At 43.3% G+C, this 24,285-nt stretch overlaps 1 protein-coding gene across 2 annotated transcripts; it reads right to left on the bottom strand.

Moving 5' to 3' along the window:
- Positions 1-4,689: 4,689 nt before the first annotated feature.
- SNX33 (sorting nexin 33) lies at positions 4,690-23,793 on the bottom strand. 2 transcript variants are annotated; one of them, XM_042475492.1, is made up of 4 exons: positions 23,039-23,793; positions 22,414-22,480; positions 20,140-22,156; positions 4,690-6,035 (listed from the first exon to the last, which is right to left on the bottom strand). In XM_042475492.1, the coding sequence occupies exons 3-4, from the start codon at positions 21,578-21,580 to the stop codon at positions 5,782-5,784; spliced, it is 1,695 nt and encodes a 564-aa protein (XP_042331426.1). In that variant the 5' UTR covers positions 21,581-22,156; positions 22,414-22,480; positions 23,039-23,793; the 3' UTR covers positions 4,690-5,781. The 2 variants fall into 2 exon arrangements, with proteins under 2 accessions (XP_042331426.1, XP_042331425.1); XM_042475491.1 differs by lacking the exon at positions 22,414-22,480.
- Positions 23,794-24,285: the final 492 nt, after the last annotated feature.

Genomic DNA, 24,285 nt, shown 5'->3' with positions numbered 1-24,285 from the left:
GTTTGAATCCCCACTCAGTCACTGGCACACCCCCCATGTGTGACTTTGTGTAAATCACACTCTCTCAGCCTCAAAGGAATGCCATCGCAAACCCTCTCTGGGGAAATCTTGCCTGGAAAACCCTAGGATAGGTTCACCTTACGGTTGCTGTAAATCAGAAATGACTTGAAGGCACACGAGAACACAAACAACGTTACAGCTTGCTTTCTCCATAGTTGCTTTGTCAATTACTCTGATTCAAACTCCTGTTCTTCATGTTGGGCTGGGTTTGAGTATCATTGCTTTAGTCAGGTTGCCTTGCCTTGTTTATTAATCTGCCTGGTTTGAACAGATTTTCTCTGACATTGCCGTCTAGCCATTAAGTGCCCAGTACAATTTCTATTACTGTATTGATTGGTATGCATGAATCAACCGTTCAATTTGTTTCGGTTGCAATATTGAGTCTGTGTCCCTTGTCCCTGGGTCACCATGAGTAGAGATTGAGGATGGTTAACAACAACAACGACAACACAATAACAAAAGGTGACACAGCTTGGAATGTGCCACATTTTATGACAATATCAAACTGATGCTTAAATTATTGGATAGAATCCAAACCATTGATGGTCCAAAAGTCCATTCAGTAACACCTAGTAGACTGTGAAGCTTCTATCCCCCATGCTCCTATGACAGTCGGCCCTCCTTATCCATGGACTTTTTATCCACAGATTCAAGCATCCACGATTCCAAAAATATATATAAATTCTAAATAGCAAACCTTGATTTTTCCATTTTATATGAGGGTCGCCATAACGACTTGAAGGCACAAAACAACAGTGTGAAAGGGCCCCTAGTGCAGCATCCTCGCACCCCCATTTCGCAGCAGGCCCATGAAAGCATCACTAAGGGCTACACCCAGGATGATAGTCTTTTTATTGTTTCGCTTTCTCTTGCTGGCAACAAGAAGCTTCTTCCTCCCTGCGTCTCTCTTTGCAAACAGAAGGGTCCAGCGTATTCCATCAGAGCAGAAAAATGCTGAAGAAAATGTGGTTTTGGAACATCTGCGGTCAACATGCAGCAGAGGCAAAATAAAACTTCCTCTGGTCTCCCTGGGACGAACTGCATCCCAAACCATGCGCCTCATCATCATCCAGGACGCAAGCAAACCATTAACCCGTCTTGGTGCAACCTTGTTTTGGGACTAGGAAGCAGAGCTTGGAAAAGTGACCTTTGGGGACCACAGCTCCCAGTATTGTCCAGTATTTTAATTGTCCAGTCTTCATGGTTACATACTAGGAACTATGGTTCCAAAAAGTAACTTCCCCAAGCTTTTTAGATGTTTAGTCCTCACAGGTGTGTGCATGTGCCTTCAAGTCGTGTGTCAATTTATGGTGACCCCATGAATTTCATAGGATTTTCTCAGGGAAGGAATACTCAGAGGTGGTTTTGTCAGTTACTTGCAAAATGTAGCCTACAGCATCTGGTATTCATTGGCAGTCTCCCATCCAAGTACTAACCAGGGCTGATCCTGTTTAGTGGTTGCAGAAAGTAAAATTTCCAAGCTGTGTTTAAGTTTCTACTCACCCCAAAGGATAACATTTTCATGCTGCTTTTTAAAATGTCTAGTCCTCACCATTTACATTCTAGGAGCTAGTGTTCCCAAAAGTAACTGTCCCAAAGTGAGTTTCTTTAGTATGTAATCCTCAGAAATTGAGATCTTCAATAGTAACCTTTTCAAGCTTTTAAAAAAGTTTCTACTCCTCATGGGAGTTGTGGTCCCACCCCAAAAAATAACTTCCACATGTTTAGTGCTAATGGTTATATAAAAAGTTCAAATGTATGCAGTCAGAAATGGTGACATGATCCAAAACAAGGAGCGTGAGTCAAAACAAAACCTGCATTTGGTCACTTCTGGCACCTCTTTTGTTCTGAGTCAACATACCCTCCAATTGCCCTGATTTTTCTCATTAATCCTTTGCCATCCCACTTTTCCAGACAGTTTTAAACCATTCTATTTTTCTCTCCTTCTCCCACCTTCCTCTTTATCCTTGGCTTACATCAGTTGCTGCAAGCTGAGTTCAAAATGCAAAAATAGTTTGTGCCCAATTGAACTCAGTGGATCGGGAGAGGAGAGGTGAGGAGAGGATGGGGAGACATCTCACCCTTCCCAGTTGGCTCAGGCAAAAGCAAACTGCTGCAGCTCCTCCTAGCTTGTGTCTTTTTCCTTGTTAGTAACTTTTGCTCCACTCTGATATTGTTCCTAGTTTTAAATCTGTCAAATGTTCAAAGGTATGGCCAGCATGGCGTAGTGGTTTGAGTGGTTATCACTCTAGAGACCAGCGTTAAAACCCTATCCAGACTTGGAAACCCACTGGGTGAACTTGAGCAAGTCACACTCTCTTGGCCAAAAGAAGGCAATGGCAAATCTCCCCTGAAGAAATCTTGCCAATAAAGCCCCATGATAGGTTTGCCTTAAGGTCACCATAAGTCAAAAATGACCCAAGAAGGCACACGATAGCAACAACATGGTCCAATAGGCCAATGTTTTCAGAGCCCGCATAATGTGGCGTAGGTATGTGTCAGTCCTGCGTGGTTTATGAAAATGGTATGGAAATTGCATTGCATAAATAAGCAAATTTCGCTGTCGGTTCTTCCGGTCACTGTATGTTTTTCACAAGGCTAGCCACTGACTTCTGGTTTATAATGACACTTTGGAGTGAGTCCAAGCCAGGCCTGGTTTCCTTTCTGTGCTTTTAATTTATTCTCAACATTTCCCTGTGAAAACAAAGCCCACGCACTGGGCCAATTTATTACCCAGCGGGTGTTGACAGTAACTGCTCCTTTATCCCCCTAGGCTCCCCATCCACCGACTGACCAACTGAAGGAGGAAAACAATTTATATTAGGGCAAGGATGGGCCACTCTCCAGCTGCTTTCCCAGAATCCCTTCCTTTGCAATGTTGCTTGAAGAAACACAACAACAAAAGGGAAGAAGAGGTCATGATCCACATACAGATACACACACCCCTCCAGAAGTGCTTTTTGGTTCCCGTTCCTGAATCTCCACCATTACCCTGGATGGATAGCTTTGAATCTGCTGGTTAAAACAAGGTTAACAAAACATGAGGACTAGATACTTTAAAATAGCTTGGGAAGGTTACCTTCTGAGAGTGACAGCTCCCAAAGTATAACTGAGGATCAAATGCTTCAAAAGAGCTTGGGAAAGTTACCTTTCGGAAACCACCACTCCCAAAGCATAACCATAAGGAATAGACACTCCAAAACAGCTTGGAAAAGTTATCTTCAGGGAACCGCAGCTCCAAAGTATAGCCATGAGGACTTGACACTTCAAAAAACAGATGGGGAAAGTTACATTTGGGGGGACCACAGCTTACAAAATAGAACCATGAGGAACAGATATTATGGATTTCAGCTCCCAGAATGGCTATCCATTGGTTATGCTTATTTGGACTTCTAGGAGCTCAGGTCCAAAATATCTGATGGACCAAAATTGGAGAGCTCATGAGCCAAAATTTGCTGGTCTTTTTGGCACCACTCCTTTTGTGTTTGGCTCCACCAACCCACAAAATTTGGCTCAAAGGACCTATCTGCACTGGCTTAAGTCCAATGCCAGTCCACAGCATTATGCTCCGGAAACAGCCCCAGATTGACCAAGATGGTAGCCACATCTGGTGTGGTGGTGCAACCATTGGCATGGCTGGCCAATTTCCTGTCTCCAGAGCCACCACTTCCATAACTGCAGAAGCTCCATGGACAGGCCACCTTGTGCGTCACCACTTCTCCTGAGGGTAGGCTTGCCCATGCAAACCAACAATAAGAGAGGGTAGAAGGACCTCCAATAACATGGCTAGGGCCTCCAGAACCAGTCTTCGGGGGATCCAGCCATGTCATTAGGGATCCCTCTACCTCCCTTCTCATAGGTCGCATGGGTGAGCCCACACTCAAAAGAAGTGTCAGTGTGCCAGGCAGCTTATCCACAAAGCTCCTGCAGAAGCAGCAGCGGTGGCTCTGGGAACAGGGGATCCCCTTTCCCTGTGCTGCACAACATGGGGAAGCGAGATGGTGCGACACTTGGGTCCAATCCATTGCATGCCACAAAACTGTACACTAACCCAGGATTTGGGGGAAACACCAGTGTTTTCCCTGGCTTCGCCAACTCCAGAGCAAAGTTGGGTTAACAGGGATGACCCAGAAGTTGCCACATTACACCGGAAGTCGCTATGCATGATGCAAATGGGCAGCACTGGCATTGGGATGAGGATGGGACTTTCGCTCATGTAGACATAGCCATAATCTTCCCCAGAAATTGAATGTAACCTTCAAGTTGAAAGAGGTTCCCCACCCTTGAGCTCAAAAAAGATGACAGTCTCTCCTTCCCACTTCCCATGAATACAATTAGCCCAAATATGAGTCAAACCCAGGCTTCTTTGAAGATGAAAGGACGAATTGATAGTGTGTTCAGGGGAGAATTATACTTGAACGGGGATCTTTTCTTTGCCGCTTCTGCTTGTCAAGGCAACGCATAACACTGATGTGTTTGAAACTCCACATTCCTGTCGTTTGTGCCCCATTTCACATTCACGACAGCTTCCAAAAAAACATTCACAACTCGTTCAAAAAGCAGCAAAGAACCTCATCCACAACCAAACCCCCAAGTCCTTCAGAAAACAAACCAAGTCAAAGACACAAGTGCCGTTTCCAAGTGTTGTTTTGATTTCGGAATACAAAAAAATAATTATTATTCTTCAACAGTTACCTCTATGTGCAATTTTTTAAAAAACAAAACAAACACCCAACCACTTACAAAGAGATCAATACCTTTTGTGTGTCTGTGTGTGTGAGTTCCCTAAAAGAACCATTTTGGTGTGCCAACATTTAAATCCAACCCCTCCTGCCTCCCTTCTGCTTTCTTTCCTGTTTTTGTTTTTAAAGTTATTACAGTCCTTCCAGAAAGCGCTGAAACTGTGCAAAACAATCCTGATTTCATTTATTTGTGGGAGGGGGAAGCAGGAATTATAACCTCTTCGATTTGGATGGTGTAATTCTAGAAAATCAAGCCTGAGAAGAAGGAGGGGAAATCCCAATCGCAAGAAATGTTCTGTTTGTTTTCTACGAGAGATCACTTTCCCATCTCTCTGTAAACAGTGTAACTGGGGAAATCGGAAGACCCTGTCTTGAAGCAGAAGAAAGTCCTACTTCCCAAAATGTCACTCATATCCCATTTCTTGGCTTGGCATCCTTGGGACTATATGCTGATGTTTCAATGTGTGGTCAGGTCGCTAGGGCAAGAACCGTCCCTTGATTATTATTATTATTATTTGCTCAGTGTTGTAATCTTGGTATGCCTTTAAAAGAAAACCCTGGATGCTCTACCTTACATTGGGAGACACCCCATTTCTGAAGCCCCAACCCTCAGCAGCAGACAGGGGTTTTCACTCCAGGTTGTACTTCAAGGTAATATATCCACTCTGGGTTTTACTCTTCAGCTTTCAAGAAGCCTTCCAAGAAGCTGAACCCTATCCCCAAAATAGGTTCGTCACGTCTGACTGTATTCAAGTTCAGACTATAAACCAGAGCAGATCTACATGTTCCCATGGCAGCTTCTACAACCCTACAAAGATAGGCCTGGATGTCAAACATTAAGGTACACTCCCCATGTTCAGAGTGTAAGAGCTCACAGCTAATAATCCTGAATTTGGGGCTGGGAGTGAGTTCTTTCTTTTAGACTCAGCTCAGTTCAAAGGACAGACAAGGCAAATGGAGCACCACCCCTCAAGGGATGCTAGAGGTTGTCATACATCTTTAAAGTCTTCTCCAATTGCTGGCTGACCCTCTGATAAAAGATGATCTGCTGCCTGAGGTAAGACTGCATCATCTTCTTGAAGTCCGATACCCGCCGCTCATGGAAGTGGTTCATTTCCGCCTGCAAGGCAAAACCCACCACGCGGCAACGCTTCCGGATCCCATCCGCCTCGTCCTGGTCCATCTTCCCTTCGTCGCTCATCCGCTGGCTCTCCTTCACCTTGGCAAAAGCCCCTGAAAGCAAGGAGAGAGAGAGAAATCAAAATGGTGGACATTTTCCCTGCAGCAATATGTGGAATCAAAGACATAGAACAGCCATTCTCAACCTGTGGGTCGCAACCTATTTGGGGGTCAAATGACCCTTTCATATGTGTCACCTATGACCATCAGAAAACACATATTTACAATGGTCTTAAGAACCGAGACACCTCTCCTCTATCTGTTGGGGGTCACCACTACATGAGGAACTCTATCAAAGGATCGCGACATTAGAAAGGTTGAGAACCACTGATCTAGAACCAACATTGGAGTTTTGCAGTATAAATTTTACGCACCATCGTTGTTCTGTGCCTTCAAGTTGTTCCAAATTGCAAACCTCGGTTTTGCCATTTTATATCAGGGGCACCATTTTACTATGCCATTGTATTTAACGGGACTTGGGTGACCATGGATTTTGGGATCCACGGGGGGTCCTGGCACCAAACCCCAGCAGATACCAAGGGACAACTGCATACGGATGTGATGTATCTTCATTGCTTTTTCTAATACTGAAGTTGGTGTGTGGTAAGTGCCAACAGAAATAGTGGCAAAAATGGAAGCATTGAGAGGGGGGAGTAAGCATAGCAATGCAAAGCCCCTAGGATTTGCAAAAATACCCATTTGGGGGGGGGGATATAAAGTACATTGAGAGCGAGGAGTAAGCATCCCCGTTCAAAGCCCCTAAAATCTGCAAAAATGCTGATTTTTGAAAAAAGTCTAAAGTGCCAAATAACAAACAGTCAAGTTCAACGGCCATAAAACATGTCTGGTGTTCATCCTTCTTATCCGATCCTGACACATTCTTATCTTACACTAAAATAAAGACTTAGTCAGAGATGCTAGCATTCTCTGGTCCCATGTTTCACATTCCGGTGCAGTAATGATTAGCATGATGTTTGCAGTGGCTTTGACCGCTTACTGATTTCTCGCTTATTTGTCTCTGTTTTGGAAGCTAAGAATTGCAAAATTTCTATGCCTTGCTCTTGTTTGGCTTCAGCCAGCTGCGAATCAGTTTTGTCTGCAAGGACCTTAACGTATGCCCTCTGCTAGAGCTTAGAAAAGTTACTTTTTTGAACTGCCCAGAATCCTTCAGCATGGTAGGGCCATGGTGTAAATATTCTGGGAGATACATTTTTAAAAAGTAATATTTCCAAACCCTGGTTAGAATATTTGACTATGATTAGAGATCCAATGAATCCCATTATGAACCTTCCAGGCTTCTCTTGGGCCAGTTACTATTTCTCAGCCTAATCTACCTTGCATGGATGCTTAATACACATTTCCGTCAGCTCCTTGAAAGAAATTGGGGGATGTCAAATGTGATGTTTCTCTGATCTCCCACAACACACAAAGCATTCAAAAGTACATGTTAATAACAACTTAAATACCTATAGCATAAATTATTGCTGTATTTGAAGAAGTGGGATGAAGTCCACAAAAAACTTGTGTGAAAATAAGTCACTCTCAAAGGTACTAGTAGATCCTGCTATTTCTCTTCATTTAATTTATTGAGTGATATAATCTAATCCAACACTCAACCAATAACACCACACAAGTCACATTCTCTTTCACGTTCAGAGGAAGGCAACTTCTTCTGCACAATCTTGCCACGAAAACCACATAATAGTCCGAAAGGACTTGAAGGGGGACAACAAAATGGAAACCCACTGGGTGACCCTGGGCAATCCACACTCTCTCAGCCTCCGAGGAAGGCAATGGCAAACCCCCCTCAGAACAAACCATACCACAATAGGTGGGTAGCCATAAATCAAAAACAACATGAGCGCACATGACAACAGCAGAAGACTGCAAAATCAGCAAGTGTGCTTGTCACTCAACTACCAACACTTGCAGAAATTCCTTCTTCTACAAAGTTACAAGTGCTGTCTCTGGTTTTCACTCTGGGAACCCTGCATATATCACTGGCGACAGGCTGCAGCAAGTAACATTGGGCCCGAACAGACAGGTCAAAATAAAGCTGCTTCGGGTCTCTTTGGAGGTATGCTATTTAAATGACACACACATTTTAAGAGGTCAGAAGTTGCACCAAAGCTGCGCTCCAGTACTTAGGACTGGAGCATGGCTTTGGTATGGCTTCCGGCCTCTTCGGACGCATGCATCATTTAAACAGCAATAGCTCCAAAGTGACCTGAAGCAGCTTTATTTTGGCCTGTCTGTATGGGCCCATTGCAACGGTCTCATTCTGTTCAACTTTTCTTGAGATCTTAAGAATTGAACCCAGGGAAAACACAGCCATGAATCCTAAAGATTCAACTGACACCCCCACTAATGCAAATGAAGGAACAACCTAGTTTTTTATGAAAGCAATAAATAATTCAGACGGACCACTTAATGCACCGAGCTGTCACTGCAAACAGACTGCTTGGCTTTCCCCACGAAATCCTTCTACGACCCCCCCTCCTTTGCACACTGGACTTACTCATGTGTAAAATTGCATCTGTTCTGAGTGTGTATGTGTGCAAATGCGCACACAAGAGAGAAACAGAGGAATGACATTGTCAGAGCACAGAATCCAGGTCATCCGCTCTTGAGACCGGTCTAATCTGAAGTGTACTTCCATGTCTATAATTAATTAGCTGCTCTGTTTTCTCAGGGCACTTTGTACTCATTCTGGGTCTGTACACCCTCCAAATGTTTCTGTTATATATATATGAACACACACACACACACACACACGGTATATACTCATGTATGTCTAGAAATTTTAGTCAAAAAAGTGACCCCAAAAACCTGAGTTGATTTATCCATGGGTCAATGTAAGTATTGTACTTTGACATATATATAGAATAGAGGGAAGTCAGTGCTTCCAGGACATACATATATATATAGATTATATATGAGAACCATCCCCTAGTAAAAAGCAAGAGAGTAATCTGTCCTGGAAGCACTGACTTCCCTCTATTCTCTCATCAATCCAGTTTTTATTATGAGCACAAATAGTTATGCCTTCTGTAGTTTTGTAAGTCTTTTGGCATTGTTTTCCTTTGCTTCATCCTTTGTTGCATGGCCCTAAATTTTGCCCTCGACTTATCCATGGGTCATATCAAAATCCATAATTCTGGCCCCAAAACCTGCCCTCGACTTATGCTGGGCTATTCAAATTTTAATGGTTTGTATTTTAATATATTATATTTTAATTTATAACTTGTTTTAGTCGGTAACATTGTTTAATTTTTTAAAAATAATATATTTATGTATTTTAATATTTCATATTGTTTTAAATTGTATTGCTTTATACTTGTTCGCCTCCTTGAGTCCCTATATTGGGAGAAAGGTGGGATATAAGAAAAGATGATGATGATGATGATGATGATGATGAACATAATGGTATCATAAGGATATCATAATGATGACATCATAATTAGACAAATGACATGTTTAGTTTCCATTCAGCAATCCATTGTGTTGGTTTTCTCTAGCTAGGATTTTAGAGTACTATACTGCAATTGGATTTAGATAATAATTGGATATAGATAATAATAATAATAATAATAATAATAATAATAATAAGCCACTCTGAGAGCCTTTAGGACTGAAGTGCGGAGTATAAATACCACAAATAAACAAATAAATAATGTGTGGGAATCCTATGCTGTTGTAACTGCAGCTCCCAGCAGCCCCAGCCATCGTAGCTGATGGTGATGAATGCTGGGAGATGCAGTCAAACCACATTTGGGGACCCACATGCTCCAATCCCGGTCAAAGTCTACATTTTAAATAGGTGTGCAAATAATGCACATTTTTGGCAATGTTATGAAGCCCCTTTAAGACTACTTTGCAACGGACCTTAGAGTTTTGGGCAAAAGAGAAGGAAAGCTCTGCTGAAACATGAAGTGGAATGGATTTTGCAATTAAAATTGAAATGACAAAGCTATCTCCCAGACTTATAAAACCTCTCTTAGACTTCAGACAGTCCTTTCCATCCAGATATCTATGTGTGTGTGCGAGTGTCCATGAACGTTATTTATATTTTCTACCATCTGCCAATAAGATATTTAAAAACTTCAGGCTTTATTTATATGCTTTCATTCTGCTAGTAATGGTCTTTGGAATTCCTGGCTCAAAAATGTCCATAACAGTTTTGATTTGAAGTGGATAGGCTATAAAAAATAATAATATATGTTCCAATGCAATAAATGTCCCAATGTATGTACAGATGCATTGTCCTCTTGCAATATTTTTACCATAGTCTCCTAAGAAGGCCAAAACATGTCAGGCTTTCTAGCTAATAAAAGTCTAATCTTCCAGCATCCTGAAGGATGGATGGATATATATAATTTTATTATTTCTTCTCATTGCTTTACCTCTCGAAGCCATGGCTGCACAGAGATTTTGTCAGTTGGTCTTTTAATGAATAACAGGCCCATCACTGGAAGGCATGTACATTCGCCGGGTCCCAAAATCACTATGTAGACAAGCTTAATTTGCTTCTGAAATCCCAACTTGGCCAGCCAAGCAGAAGAACAAGGACGCTCCTTTCCAAAATAAACGGCCGAATGTCAAAAAATAAAATGTCTAGACGGAGGAGGGATTGTGTAAGATTTTGCAAAGCCTGGTGATGCTTCCTTGCCATTTTTCGACAAGGATGGGGCAACCCAGACGACAGACAGGGGATGGCGCAGTATGGAAAATATTCCCTCCTGCCACCCTTGTCAGATCCAGCATGGGGTAGTGGACTGAGTGTTGTATGAAATACAGTATATACAGTAGCTCCTTCTAACTCACAGATTTGAGATCCGCAACCTCGAAAATCCATGGGGGCTGATTATTTTCAATGGTGCGCACACCCACCGCGCACCCCAGACTGCATGCATGGGGGGAGCGTCCCATTCAAGTCTATGAGGCTTGAATATGTGTGAACCTCCATTTTTGCGGGGGGTAGAGAGGTCCGGAATGGATCCCTTGTGAAAATGGAGGGCCAAATCTGTGTGTGTGTGTGTGTGTGTGTGTGTGCAATATTGTATAAAATTGCCTTCAGGCTATGTGTATAATGTGTGGAGGAAATATAAATGGGTTTTTTTGTTGTTTGTTTAGACAAATCTCCAGGATATCTCATTGTGTGGTTTGAGTGTTGGACATCGACACTGGAGACCAGGGTTCAAATCCCCGCTGAGCCATGAAACCCACTGGACAACTTTGGGAAAGTCACACTTTCTCAGCCTCAGGGGAATTCAGTGGCAACCCTCCTCTGAACAAATCTTGCCAAGAAAATCCTGGGATGGGTACGCTTTAGGGTCACCAGAAGTCAGAAACGACTCAAAGGCACCCAACGATGGCAACAACAAAGCCACCCTTGTCACCTGAGCCACTTTTAAACAATGTGTGATGCAGCTTCAGCGTCTTGTCCTCCCACTGTACTTCTCCTCTTCTTTCAACCTTGCCTGGCATGTAAACAGGATCTAAGAGTTTATCTCCTCATGCAACTGCCCTGACGTTATAATCCTTTAACCAGGTACTGGCTACAAAGCTACTCGGAAACACTACAGCGGTTCCCTTGCTATCCACTGGAGTTTGGTTCCAGGACCCCCGTGGATACCAAAATCCGTGGATGCTCAAGTCCCATTAAATACAATGCGGTAGTGAAATATATAGCATTATATCACTCAATCACTCATGCCTCTTCTACCTACAAATCCCAGGATTCTGCAGGACAGAGTCATGGCAGATGAGGCACTAGAGCTCTCTAGTATATCACCAAGCTACAAATCTCAGGACTCTGTAGGAGAGAGTCATGGCAGTCAAAGCAGTGAATAAATTCCTAGAGCAGATAGCAAGCACCAAGTCCAGAGCAAGCTTCACTAGGGCAGAAGACAACATTCAGGAAAATCAAATGTCTGCTAACTTACGGATCTCAATTCCGCGACCCTGGAAATCCGTGGAGGGACAATCTCTGCTATTTTTAATGGGGCATGCCCATGCACAGGTGCGCACATGGGCACGCACCCCATTCAAGCCTATGGGGCTTGAATATGTGCAAGCCTCAGTTTTTGTGGGTGGTACAGAACCAATTGAATAAAGAGCTTTCCCAGGCTGCACGGCCAGTTTATATTAGCTGGGAGATTGCAAGAGTTACATCTTGAAGCACAGGAATCTGTGCAATCACAGATATGGCCTCCAAACTTTCTTACATCCTCTGCCCAATACCATCTTTCATATACCTGCCTGTCCATGTCCTCCATCTCCACTTTTTATACAAAGACAAGACGGAGTTTGCAGTTCCATCTGCACTGATTCATAAAAGGGAGAGAGAGCATCAAGTTACTCCAAACCCCACCTTTAAGCCAGAGGTGTGCCTCATGCGTCATCCCATCGCCATAGAGACAGATGAACAATAGAGCCATATAGAGTTGCAGCGAGTCATAAGGAAGTCCATTGGGGGGAAAAATTGTACCACGCATGGTACAGGTTGTGGCTTCTTTATCCGAAATGCTTGGAACCAAAAGTGTTTGGGACTCTGGATTTTTGGATTTTATTTAATGAGATATCTTGGAGATGGGACCCCAGTTTAAACACAAAATTCACGGTCGAGGCAGAAGTGTTTTGGGCCAGCAGTGTTTGGGATTTCCCCCCCCCCCAAAAGATTTTGGAGTACAGTACATGGATCTACATAATGAGATATCTTGGAGATGTTACATAAATGTATATATGTGAAGTTGAAGGCTTTCATGGCCGGCATCCATAGTTTTTTGTGGGTTTTTCAGGCTATGCGGCCATGTTCAAGAAAAGTTTATTCCTGACGTTTCACCAGCATCTGTGGCTGGCATCTTCAGAGAATGCCATCTCCTCTGAGAATGCCATGTTCTCTGAAGATGCCAGCCACAGATACCAGCGAAACGTCAGGAATAAATTCATCTAGAACATGGCCACATAGCCTGAAAAACCCACAACAAACTATAACGTATATGCATGATGCTTCTTTACCCATCTCCAAGATTGGTCATTATGTATAGCCAAGTATTCCAAAATCTGGGGGAGGAGGGGAATCCAAAATCCCAAACACTTCTGGTTCAAAACATCTCCAAGATATCTCATTGTGTATATGCTATATGTATTTGTGTTTCATATACACCCTATACCCATAGCCTGAAGGTTATTTTATACAATGTTGTTAATTATTGTGAGTACACTAAACCATCAGAAAACAAAGAGGTCACTATCTTGGCCACCCATGAAAAAAGTTTTGGGTTTGGGGGTATTTCAGATTTTGACATTCCTGATAAGGAAGACTTAGTGAATTTCATAGAGAGCCAGCATGGCATAGAAGTTTGAGTGTTGGACTATGACTCTGGAGATCAGGGTTCGATTCCTGGATCAGCCATGAAACCCATTGGGTGACTTAAGGCAAGTTGTTGTTGTTGTTGTTGTTGTTATTATTATTAACCTTTATTTATAAAGCGCTGTAAATTTACACAGCGCTGTACATACAATCTTTTTAATTGGACGGTTCCCTGCCCTCAGGCTTACAATCTAGAAAGACACGACACAGAGGGAGTGGTGGTGAGGAAGGGGCATCTCTAGTAGGATAAGTCACACTCTCTCAGCCTCAGGGGACAGCAATGCCAAACCTCCTCTGAACAAATCTTTCCAAGAAAACCTCATGATAGGTTGACCTTAGGGTCCCCATAAGTTGGAAATGACTTGAAGGCACATAACAACAATCAACAAAGTACATTTCGTACAGTTTCCTTAGGCAAGGAATACTCAGAGGAGTTTCAAAAGAACACATTTATTATAGTTTGATGCCCCTTGAACTGTTATAGTTCCATCCTTTATGATAAGCAGCTCACAAAAGAAATCCGTTAAAACCCAACAAATGCAATTTAAAAATAAAATTAAAATCAACTCATTTAAAACAGCCCAAAATTATTTCAAAAGGATGGACAAGTTTTAAAAGTAAAGCAATAAACATCCCGATAAGAAGCCTCTCTGGGGGAGCGATTCCATATTGTAAGCCTGCTTAAAACAAAATTACGAACTTAATTTGATTACATATTTAATTTGATTAAACTGCACAGATTTGTATCCCTGTGCTGAGAAAACACGGATGGGACGGCACCGTCGACATCTAAGGGATTAATCAATTAAACGTTGCAACTCAGACTATATATAAAGATGATTAAAGCAGGGATAAGGATTGTATAGCCTTCCAGATTGTTGTTGAACTGAACTATGGGCATCCCACAACTCTAATTGTGCCACCTAAGGCTGATAGGAGCTGCAGTCCAACAGCATCAAGGTTTGCATGATCTCCCGAATCAGAGCATCTGACCTACCTGGGACAATAGATTCCCAAATTATCCTTGGTCCAAAGGCCAAGCTCCCACAGTCAACATGGCATAGTGGTTTGAGTTTCGGACTAGATCAGGGTTCGAATCCTGGCTCGGTCATGTAAACCCACTGGGTGACCTAGCTCAAGTCACATTCTCTCAGCCTCAGAGGATGGCAATGGCAAACCCTCTCTGAAGAAATGTGCCATGAAAACCCCATGACAGCTTCACCTTAGGGTCGCCATAAGTCGGAAACTACTTGACAGCACACAACAACAACAATCAACAAAGAAAATTAGGAGCCAACACAGTGTAACGGTTTGAGTGTTGGACCAGGACTCTGGAGATCAGGGTTCGAATCCTATTCACCTTAGTTGGAAATGACTTGAAGGCACACAACAACAACAAGAACCCAGTGCCAAGGCCTGTAACAGGTTTGCAGCAAAGCCATCTCTGCAGCGCCCTGAGAAATCGCCTCACTGCTGTGAATGCAATGCCCTCGCCAAGCCTTGGCACCAGGTCCAAGGATTACGCCAGCGCTGTTCTTTGTGACTAGCACTCTGTGTAACCTGGCTCTGCCATCCCCATGAACGGTCCGTCTCTGTGCAAGCTTTGGGTCTTTCTCTCTCCACATCCAGGCAATGCGCCAGCGAGAAGAAGAAGACTGGAGAATCCTGGCACAGAAAAAGAGAGGGCAGCTCTACCCACTACAAACCCACTGGTCTCTCTGTCTGTGGCGGCTAGAATTCCTTTTAGAACTGCTAGCTATAAAATCTGATTTATGCTCCAAAAACCTTTTCCATGGTTGGCTGAGAGAGTGACCCCTTTGCTTTCTTATGGTTCAGTGTACACAAAGTTTTGTTTCATGCACAAAATTATTCAAAACTGTTGGGCTCTGTGTATAAGGTGTATAGCAAACTTAAATGTATTTCCAAATTATCTCATTATGCAGCATAGTAGTTTGAGCACTGGACAATGACTCTGGAGACCAGAGTTCGAATCCTGTCTCAGCCATGTAAACCCACTGGATGGCGTTGGGCAAATCATACTTTCTCAGCTTCAAAGAATGGCAATGGCAAACCCTCTCTAAAGAAATGTGCCAAGAAAACTCAATGATAAGCTTTGCCTTAGGGTCACGACTTGAATGTGCACAACAACAAAAGATATTCAGCCTTCTCTGTTAAAAGAGCTCTGGTGCCACAACAAACTACAAATCCCAGGATCCCATAGCAATGAGCCAGGGCAGTTAAAGCGGTGTCAAACTGGATCATTTCTGCAGTGTGGATGCAGCCTAAGGCACATACATGCGAACATAAATGCTAGGAAAAGTTACCTTGTGAGAGGACAGCTCCAAGGATACCCCACACAGTGGCCAAATTTTGGAAGCTACAACCCAAAACAAAGCTTTTCCAAGCTCTTTGACTCTTAAAATGGTATTAAATTCACAGCTAGCTATCCTCCCTGCTGGCAAAATCTCTAATAGGAACTGCTGAAGACAGATGGTAAGCCAACTGTAGGGCTTTTTTTCCCCCTGCTAGCATTTCTCAACTCAAAAGAACAAACGTCTCCTTGGTGTTTAAACACTAGTTGATTTGTTAGCAGCATTTAATTCCACCAGTTACAATGATATAAATAGCCTTTGAATTACCTTGCTGTACTTAAAAGCAGGGTTATAAAAATAATTACTATATGTCCAAAGACCTTTTTGTCCATCCTTTTGTGGCCATCGTAGGTACCGGCGATAGAACCGCATCACTGGTTTGCCACAATCAAACACCAATGTATTATTTAGGTCTTGGGGAAATGCATTGTTTGGACTACAACTCCCAAAATCCTACAGCCAACATGATCCAGCGGCCACGCTGACTGCAAGATTTTGGATCCCTTATAATAGGGTATGCTATATATTTGCTATGAGCCAATGCAGCGCAGCAGTTTGAGCATTGGACTTTTAACTTTGGAGACCAGGGTTCAAATCCCCACTTGGCCATGGAAACCTATTGGGTAAGTCACACTTTCTCAGCTTCAGAAAACCCTGAGATAGGTTCGCCTTAGAGTCATCGTAATTCGGAAACGACTCGAAGGGGCACAGCGACGACAAAACACTTATTCCTATGGTTTAAAATAGCATTTTAATAGGTTGGCTTATTTTAGGACTGTCTGTTGCTCACCTGAAAGTCAACCAAAAGAACTTGCAAGGCAGACTCCAGAGTGAAATCACTGAAACCAGAAAGTCACTGAAAAGTTTGATTTTATTTCTTTAGGACTCACAGGCAATACGCATTACAGAAATAATCCAAGTTGGCATCACTTTATTTGCCATGGCTTAATGCTATGGCATTCTGGGAATTGCAGTTTGCTGTGGTGTCTGATAGAGAAGGCTAAATATCTTACAAACTACAGTTCGCAGATTTCCACAGCATTGAGCCAAGGCTGTTAAAGTAGTCTCAAAGTGGATTATTTCTGCAGTGCAGATGCAGCTCCAGTCAAGAGGCAGGTTCTCTCTTGTGTTTCATGAACTGTGGATCCAGTCACTGACATTTTCCCCTCTCTCTGCTTCTTGTGTTGGGCTGCAGCTCTCACAAGAGATGCTGAAATAGGTGTATTAGTTTAAAGGTGGACTTTGGACTACAAACAGCATTTTCCAGCATCTTATGTGTCTCTCATTTCTCTCTTCAATGTTCTCTTGGATGCTCTCTCATTTTTCTTTTTCCTCTTTTTCTTCTATATGGACTATAACTGTCATCAAACCGGCTGGGGATGATGGTAGCGGTGGTCAAATGTATCTAGCAAGCTCCAGATTGGGGAAAGTTGGTGCAAAGGACAATGCCCTGCATCTGATGGAATGAGCCATGTATTTATAAAGAAATGGTTCCCAAACTTTCATTCTTCAGATATTTTAGTTTCCAGAATTCCTGACTATTGGTTAAGCTGGCTGAGGCTTTGGGGAGTTGAAATTCCCAAAACCTAGAAAACCAACATTTGGGAATCCCTGCTTTAAAGTATGCTCCGCAGTAAATGGATTGGCCTTTCAGTTGCCACAACAATCTTTCTTTCTCTCTCTTCCTCCCAGTTTTCACTGAACTTTGTGTCCTTAACACCCACAAAAATATGTATTCTCAATAAAGATCCAGAGTTGAGCAAGAAGATGCTCAGCGCCAATCAAAATCCCACAAAAATGTGCAGACTTTCATCTTCTCCAGAACTTTTCATCAGGCCCCGAATTTTGCTTTGCTTAAGAGCTCTGGAGGACTCAAAAACTTGGGATGGTTGAGTCTCCCTTATCTGCAATGCTTGGCACGAGACATGTTTTGAATTTCGGAGTTTTTCAGAATTTGGATTATTTCCATATACATAATGAGATATCTATGAGATGGGACCCATGTTAAGCCACCTTGAATCCCATTTTGGGGGGAAATCCGGATATAAATCCCATAAATAAACAAATAAATAAAGCATGAAATTCATTTATGTTTCATATACATTTTATACAAATAACCTATATGGTTTGAATGTTAGACTATGACTTTGGAGACCAGGGTTCGATTCCCTGCTCAGACAGTAAACCCACTGGATGACCCTGGGCAAGGCACACTCTCTCAGCCTCAGGGCAAGGCAATGGCAAATCTCCTCTGAACAAATCTTGCCAAGTAAACCCTGTGATAGGTTTGCTTTAAGGTTGCCATAAGTCAGAAATGACTTGAAGGCACACAACAATAACAACTGTTTCATACACAATGTTTTTAATAATTCTGTGCATGAAACTAAACTAAGTTTGTGTACATGGAACCACCAGAAAAAGCAAAGGTGCCACTACCTCAGCCACCCAATTTTGGAAATCTAGATAAGGGAGACTCAACCTGTGTTGCCCAAAGGTAGTTTTTGTGCTTTATCCCTAAGAGCTCATCTTAGCTACTTTTGATATTAATTCATGCTCTGTTTCTCTAGGAACAAATTCTTGAGATCAGTGGGTCCCAGACTTTAGTCCTCCAGATGTTTTGGACTTCAGCTCCCAGAATTCCTGTTGGTCAATCTGGTCGGAGCTTCTGGGAGTTGAAGGCCCAAACACCTGGTCTTCAGCGTCATAGTCCAATGCTCAAAACGCAACACCATGTTGGCTTCTCCTGTAGCTCCGCTCTATTTTGGGATCCTTTTCTAGGGCAACATTTCTGCCACAAGCTACTTTTTTCTTTCCTTGGAGCTGTGATGCATTCCTCAACCACACTAACAACTCACCATTCCCACACAGAAACAGGACCTAAGGTGAGCATCTTGGATGTTTGCAAACATCCCATGTCTCCCCAACCCTCTGATCTCTGCAGAAGTGGTCCCTCCACATTTGCTGGGAATAAGGATAAAGGACCCCATGAATGTGGAAAAACCACAGATTAGAAAAAAATACTATTCATTTTACAGAAATGAACACCTCTCTAAAAATCCTCAAGTCCTCCAGTGTAACTCTATGGTCAACATCTGCCAGAGGTTGATCATAGAATCATGCTGGAGGACCTACAGATGCCTAGAGAAGGGTTTTCTCTAGAAACATCTAGGTTCTCCAGCACAACTCTATGGTCAACTTCTGGCAGAGTTGTGCTGGAGGACTTAGATCAGTGATGGCGAACCTATGGCACTCAGAGCCCTCTCTGTGGGCACATGTGCCATCATCCCAGCACAGAGTTTGTTATTAGAAAGCCAGAGGGACATGGCACTTTGCAATAAATAAGTGAGGTCTGGGTTGCAGTTTGGGCACTCAGCCTCAAAAAGGTTCACCATCACTGACTTAGATATTCCTGCAAAAGTCAAAGTCACAAATGTGGAGGGCCGACTGTAATTCTCAGTAGACAGGATTGTCTAGGCTCTGTCCTTGGTGGAAATGGCCCACATCCACTGGGAATGAGTCCAAAAGACCAGCCACAAGTCTTGATTTATGTGCCCTGGATTCTCACCCGTGCCCTGCTCCCACCCAAAGCCTGTCCTTAGGAGATTTATAGAGTCCAGTTTTCCCTTCCCACCGAATTTTCCTTTCAGAATTGTCATTCCCCTTTCATCAGTTAGATCCAAAAAAGAGAGCAGAGGGACTGCTTCCCCTTGAAACATTTAATTTCCAAGGCTGAATACTTACAATAAATGAATAAACGATTTGTGATTGTGAAAAATAAGATCTCTTATCTTCGCCTGCTATTTCCTCAAATGCTGAGGGAATTCAGGAATCTGCATCCTGGAGAAGCTGATAAGATAAACCTTTTCACTGGCCTTAATATTTTTCAGTGTCTTAAGTGAAATAAATAAAGAAAAACCGAACTGGTATAACCCTGTTGTTATTGTTGTTGTTGTTGTTGTTGTGTACCTTCAAGTGATTTCTGTCTTATGGTGACCCTAAAGTTAACATGGGGTTTTCTTGGCAAGATTTGTTCAGAGGTTTGCCACTGCCATCTTCTGAGGCTGAGAGTGTGTGACTTGCCCAAATTCACCCAATGGTTTCCATGGCCAAATCAGAATTAGAACCTTGGTCTCCCAGTATCAAAGCTCAACACTCAAATCATTACACCACACTGGCAACTCCTATTTTGGGCCTGTTTTAGATCATTTTAAGGGGATAGAAGATAATGGAGTTAAAATGCCAAGTTTTCCTCATATTGTTTGGTGGAGATAGAAAAAATCATCCCAAAAACAGTCCAACAATTTTAAATGGTGGCTTTTGGCAGCTTTGGTGACCCCAAAAGCAGAGTCCAGGGGCAACATAAGGCTCCATGGACCACACTTTGCCCACCCCAGGTGTATGTGGTGCTTACCTTTTTGAAGATGGATGATGTCGGGGAAGTTGGAGAGGAGTCCTTGGTACAAGGAAAGAGTGTCCAACATGAGGAAGAGGTCATTCTTGGGCTGCTCAGCAAACATCTCCCCCACTGTCTCATAGGTCCTCCCTGTGTGCGAGATGGCACCGTTCAGGGCATCCAAGCTGTAGGGTGGGTCCATCTGGAAGGACTGGCTAATGGCTTGGAAAGCATTGCCCAACTTCTGGAACTCCTTGCGGAAACCTCCGATATGCTTCCGCACCAGTTCGGAAGCCACATTGGTCAACTGTAGGACGCTGTCGTCCATCTTCTTGCTGAAGGCCTTGAAAGTGTCCACTCTGTCCTCCACGTCCTGGAGATCCTGGTGCTCTGTCGGGATCTGGAGGGTCAAGAGGAAACTGGCGCCTACCATCTCGTCCTTTTCTGCCCGGCGCTTCCCCATCTTCCATTGCTTGTCGTCGCGGCAGGTGAGGAAGTGTTGGAAGCCCTCGTACTGGGAGAGGGTCGGGTGGCTGGTCATATGGTCCATCCACAAGATCAACCTCCGCTTCCGCTTCTCGATGAAGTCCTCCTCGAAGCGGCCTGTGGCTTGCTTCTCGGGCAAGTGGGGCACAGAGATGACGGTGAACTTGTGCAGGAGGCGGTTGTAGAGCCAGTCAAAATGCTTGTACCGCCGGTAGACAGGAGAACTAGTGTTGCTAGGAGTCAACCGGTAGGAGATGTAACTCTTGATGCCCTTGAACTTGGTTTGCTTGGTGGGGTCTTCCACGGAGCAGATCAACGGGTGAGGGCTGGGCCTCCACTGGGGTCCCTTCGGGCCCATGTCGATATAATAGGCCTCAGCGATCTTGGACATCATGGGAACGTCTCCCAAGATGAAGGCCTCCACCCCGGACCGGACGAAGCAGGAGAACCGGTTGAGGTTCCTACCTACCACGCTGCCCCGCTTGGAAGAACCAATGCTGTCCTGCCTCTCCAGAGACGGTTTGGGGCGGTAGCCTTGATGGTTTGGGTAGGCGTATGTCCCGGGATACGACAAACTGGGTGACGGGTGCCCGTTGGTGCCGGGTCCACTCCTGGGCTCCTCAACCACCGTACAACCATCGTCCCAGTCATCCCAGTCATCGTCGTCATCATCCTCAAAGCTGCCCTGATGGGAGACGCTAGCGTTGGACGGGGGGACAGAGAAGGACGACCCGTTCCCTGGAGATCCCGACGGACTGCTGGAATAATCCGTATACATGGAAGCTGATCGGGAGCGAAGGATCACCACGTAGGAGGCGGGGAACAGTCCCGTCTCTCCTCGGCTGTTGGTCCCTTGCAACCAACCATCCAGAGAGTTTTCGTTGAAGATCACCAGCTCCTCATTCTCTTGAATGCTGATCTCTTCCTTGTTTTCGCTCTGGAAATTGTAGAGCGCCCTCGCTTTCAAAGCCATGGCTGTTCCTCATAAGACTGCCTTGGTACGTGTAGCAAACGACTCCTCTCCAGAGCCTTTGGTGGCTTCTCAGAAGATACTTAAGTCCCTATTAGTAGACAAGCTCTTAAAAGAGAAAGAAAACTGCCGTATGTCCCTTACGCTTTGGCCTCTAGAGAAACTTTATGCTCTAGTTCCTCAAACTTTCCCAAAAGGAACAAAATCAGGATTTTCACAGTCTGGAGGTCCAAAGGTTTAGAGGAAGAACGACATGTGCTTGGGGCCGGCCAAACAACATTTTTGACCCTTCGTCATTGGGTTCTTTTTTTCAGGTTATATAGGCCTCAGTCAGATGCACAGATAACCCAAACGTTGTCATCTCTCTGTCTTTTTTTACCTAGCGAACAGGTTATTCCTGAACCATCTGCTTTTTGTGAAACATTATGCACACAGGTTAGCAATCTTCAAGTGACGGGATACATCCACATGCCGGATTTATGCGTGGAATTTCTTCTTTTATATCTCTATAAATTAAAACAAAAAACTACAGGGTCGTCTTCTTTTGAATCCAGTCCAGTGAATTAAGACACAACGGCGCTGGTTTTCCAAAATGCCATTCAGGAAAAGGGGAGAAGTGGAAGGAAGAGAGGAGAAGAAAAAATATTGCTGTGTTATTATAGATAGAAAAATGTTTTGCAAGACCGGATAATCCCTTCGGGGCCAGAGACAAAACTCAGAACTCGCCAAAGGGGCGGAGGGGTTTCATGGAAAAATAAAAGCACATTATCGAAAGGCGGCAGGTCAATCCAAACTATGGGTCACGCTTCAAGTTTGCACACAAATAAAATACACACCAGACAACTCCTGCTTGATCCTCAGAGGGAAGACAAAGTTTACCTCCGGCTCCTTGTCTTTTTCCTCCTTGGCACCAGGAAAAGAAATTATTATTATTATTATTATTATTATTATTATCATCCTGCCTTTCTCCCAAGTTGGGACCCAAAAAACATTAAAACAACACTTTAAAAAGCAATCACAATAATCCAATTATGTATGAAAGGAAATATAGCCAAGTAAAGTAGTCAGTCTGCTCTTTCTGGGATTGAAAATGGAAAGGGGGCTATCTATATCTATATCTATCTATCTATCTATATATATATATATATATTTGGCAGGGAATACAGAGAAATAAAAGTTACATTCCCCCTCCTCTCCTCTCTCTTTCCCCCCTAAAACCTCTCAACCCTCCAAAGTTATTCAGTTCCTCCAACTGAGCGTAAAATCCTATTTTGAGGAAGGGATGAGGATCTCTTTTGTGATTCCTGATCCTTTTCTTCAGGGTCCAAAAGAAAACTGGCCCTCCATCTCCAAACAACTCCAGCCTGAGAAAGAGAGAGAAAGAGAAAAGGAGAAAGAAAGAAGGAACGTGAAAGGAACGCAAAGCTAATTCCTTCCTTTTCAAATAAAGCAAACTCTTACCAGAGGGAAAAAAGAAAATGACATCCACCAACTTTCCAACCAAAGGGACCAAATGCAAGGGAATATATATATATATATATATATGAATGAGATTCTTCTTATGAATAAATAAGAGCCCAGGATCCAAAAAGGAGAAAGGAAGCAGCTGTAGGATTCTTGTTTTGCAAAATGCAGCAAAGGAAAGTTTTCTTCCCTCTTTATTTTCTTTCTGGGGTCTTTCTTCTCTCCTTCTTTTCTTTTTGGGGAGGGTCCAAGACCCCAAGACCCATGGACCCAAGCTGGTTTTGACCCCGATCTGGGCTTTTTCTTGCCTCCTTTAAATTCAAAGGGCTCTTTGAAGGCTTTCTTTCTTGCAACTGTGTATCTTCTTTGGATCCGGTTTGAGATACAGTATTATGTTGCAAAGGTGGAAAAGCAGGGGAAGCAATTAAATTTGGAGCAATCCTTCACCCCAAAAGCCCTCTGCCCTGGGTCCTAAGGTGGAGGGCCATCATCACCACCATCATCTTCTCCTCCTTGCAATGTCTTCTGGGCCTGCTTTATGCTGCAATCTCTTTACCTGGAGGGCAGGTGGCCCACTCCTGCCCTCTGCTAGCCCCTTGATCCTCTTTGCACAGGATCCCGGCTGGGTTTCTGCTTGCTTTGCTCCTGTTTTCTCCCTTTGCATCGGTCAAACACTCCTGGGCTTCTTATTCCATGACGCAAAGGAGACCTTTCTCTGTGTGTGCATCGCCTTGCAAAGTTTTCTTGCAAAAGGCAACCAGGGCAAAGCAAAGCAAATGCAATGCAATGCAAAGCAAAGCAGGGAGCAGCCAAAGGTGGCAGCGGGTGCCCTCTTCAGGCCGAGGCGAACATTGCAGCCCCCTTGACTCTTGCCAGGGACTTGAACGCCCCTCTTTCTCTTTTGGTTTGGTCCAGGGTTCCAGTAAACAAGGCGAGGGAGGGTTAAACCATTTCAGCCAATGGAGGGGGGGTAATATCCCAGGTAATGGAAGGCACCTGCCTCTCCAGCAAAGAATATTATGTAACTATACATATATAGTTATATTTTATATATATAGTTATAATTTCTCTCTCTCTCTCTCTCTCTCTCTCTACATATATATATATTACATATTATATTATAGTATACATATATATATATATATATATTATCTATTTATATGTAATATTATCTATTTATATACTATATATTTATATATTATATTATATATTGATATATTATATATTTATATATAATATTATAT

Source organism: Sceloporus undulatus, chromosome 6, assembly GCF_019175285.1.
Source record: "Sceloporus undulatus isolate JIND9_A2432 ecotype Alabama chromosome 6, SceUnd_v1.1, whole genome shotgun sequence".
Lineage (NCBI taxonomy): Eukaryota > Metazoa > Chordata > Lepidosauria > Squamata > Phrynosomatidae > Sceloporus > Sceloporus undulatus.
Note: the sequence above shows the minus strand (reverse complement) of the source record. Positions and strands in the feature narration are given on the sequence as shown.

What these genes read in the sequence shown, in the direction of transcription:
- SNX33 (XM_042475492.1), bottom strand. Translation starts at nt 21,580, where the DNA reads ATGGCTTTGAAAGCGAGGGCGCTCTACAATTTCCAGAGCGAAAACAAG. An exon ending in CATCATCCATCTTCAAAAAG is followed by an intron (nt 6,036 to 20,139) that starts GTAAGCACCACA and finishes CCTTGCTTTCAG; the next exon opens with GGGCTTTTGCCAAGGTGAAG.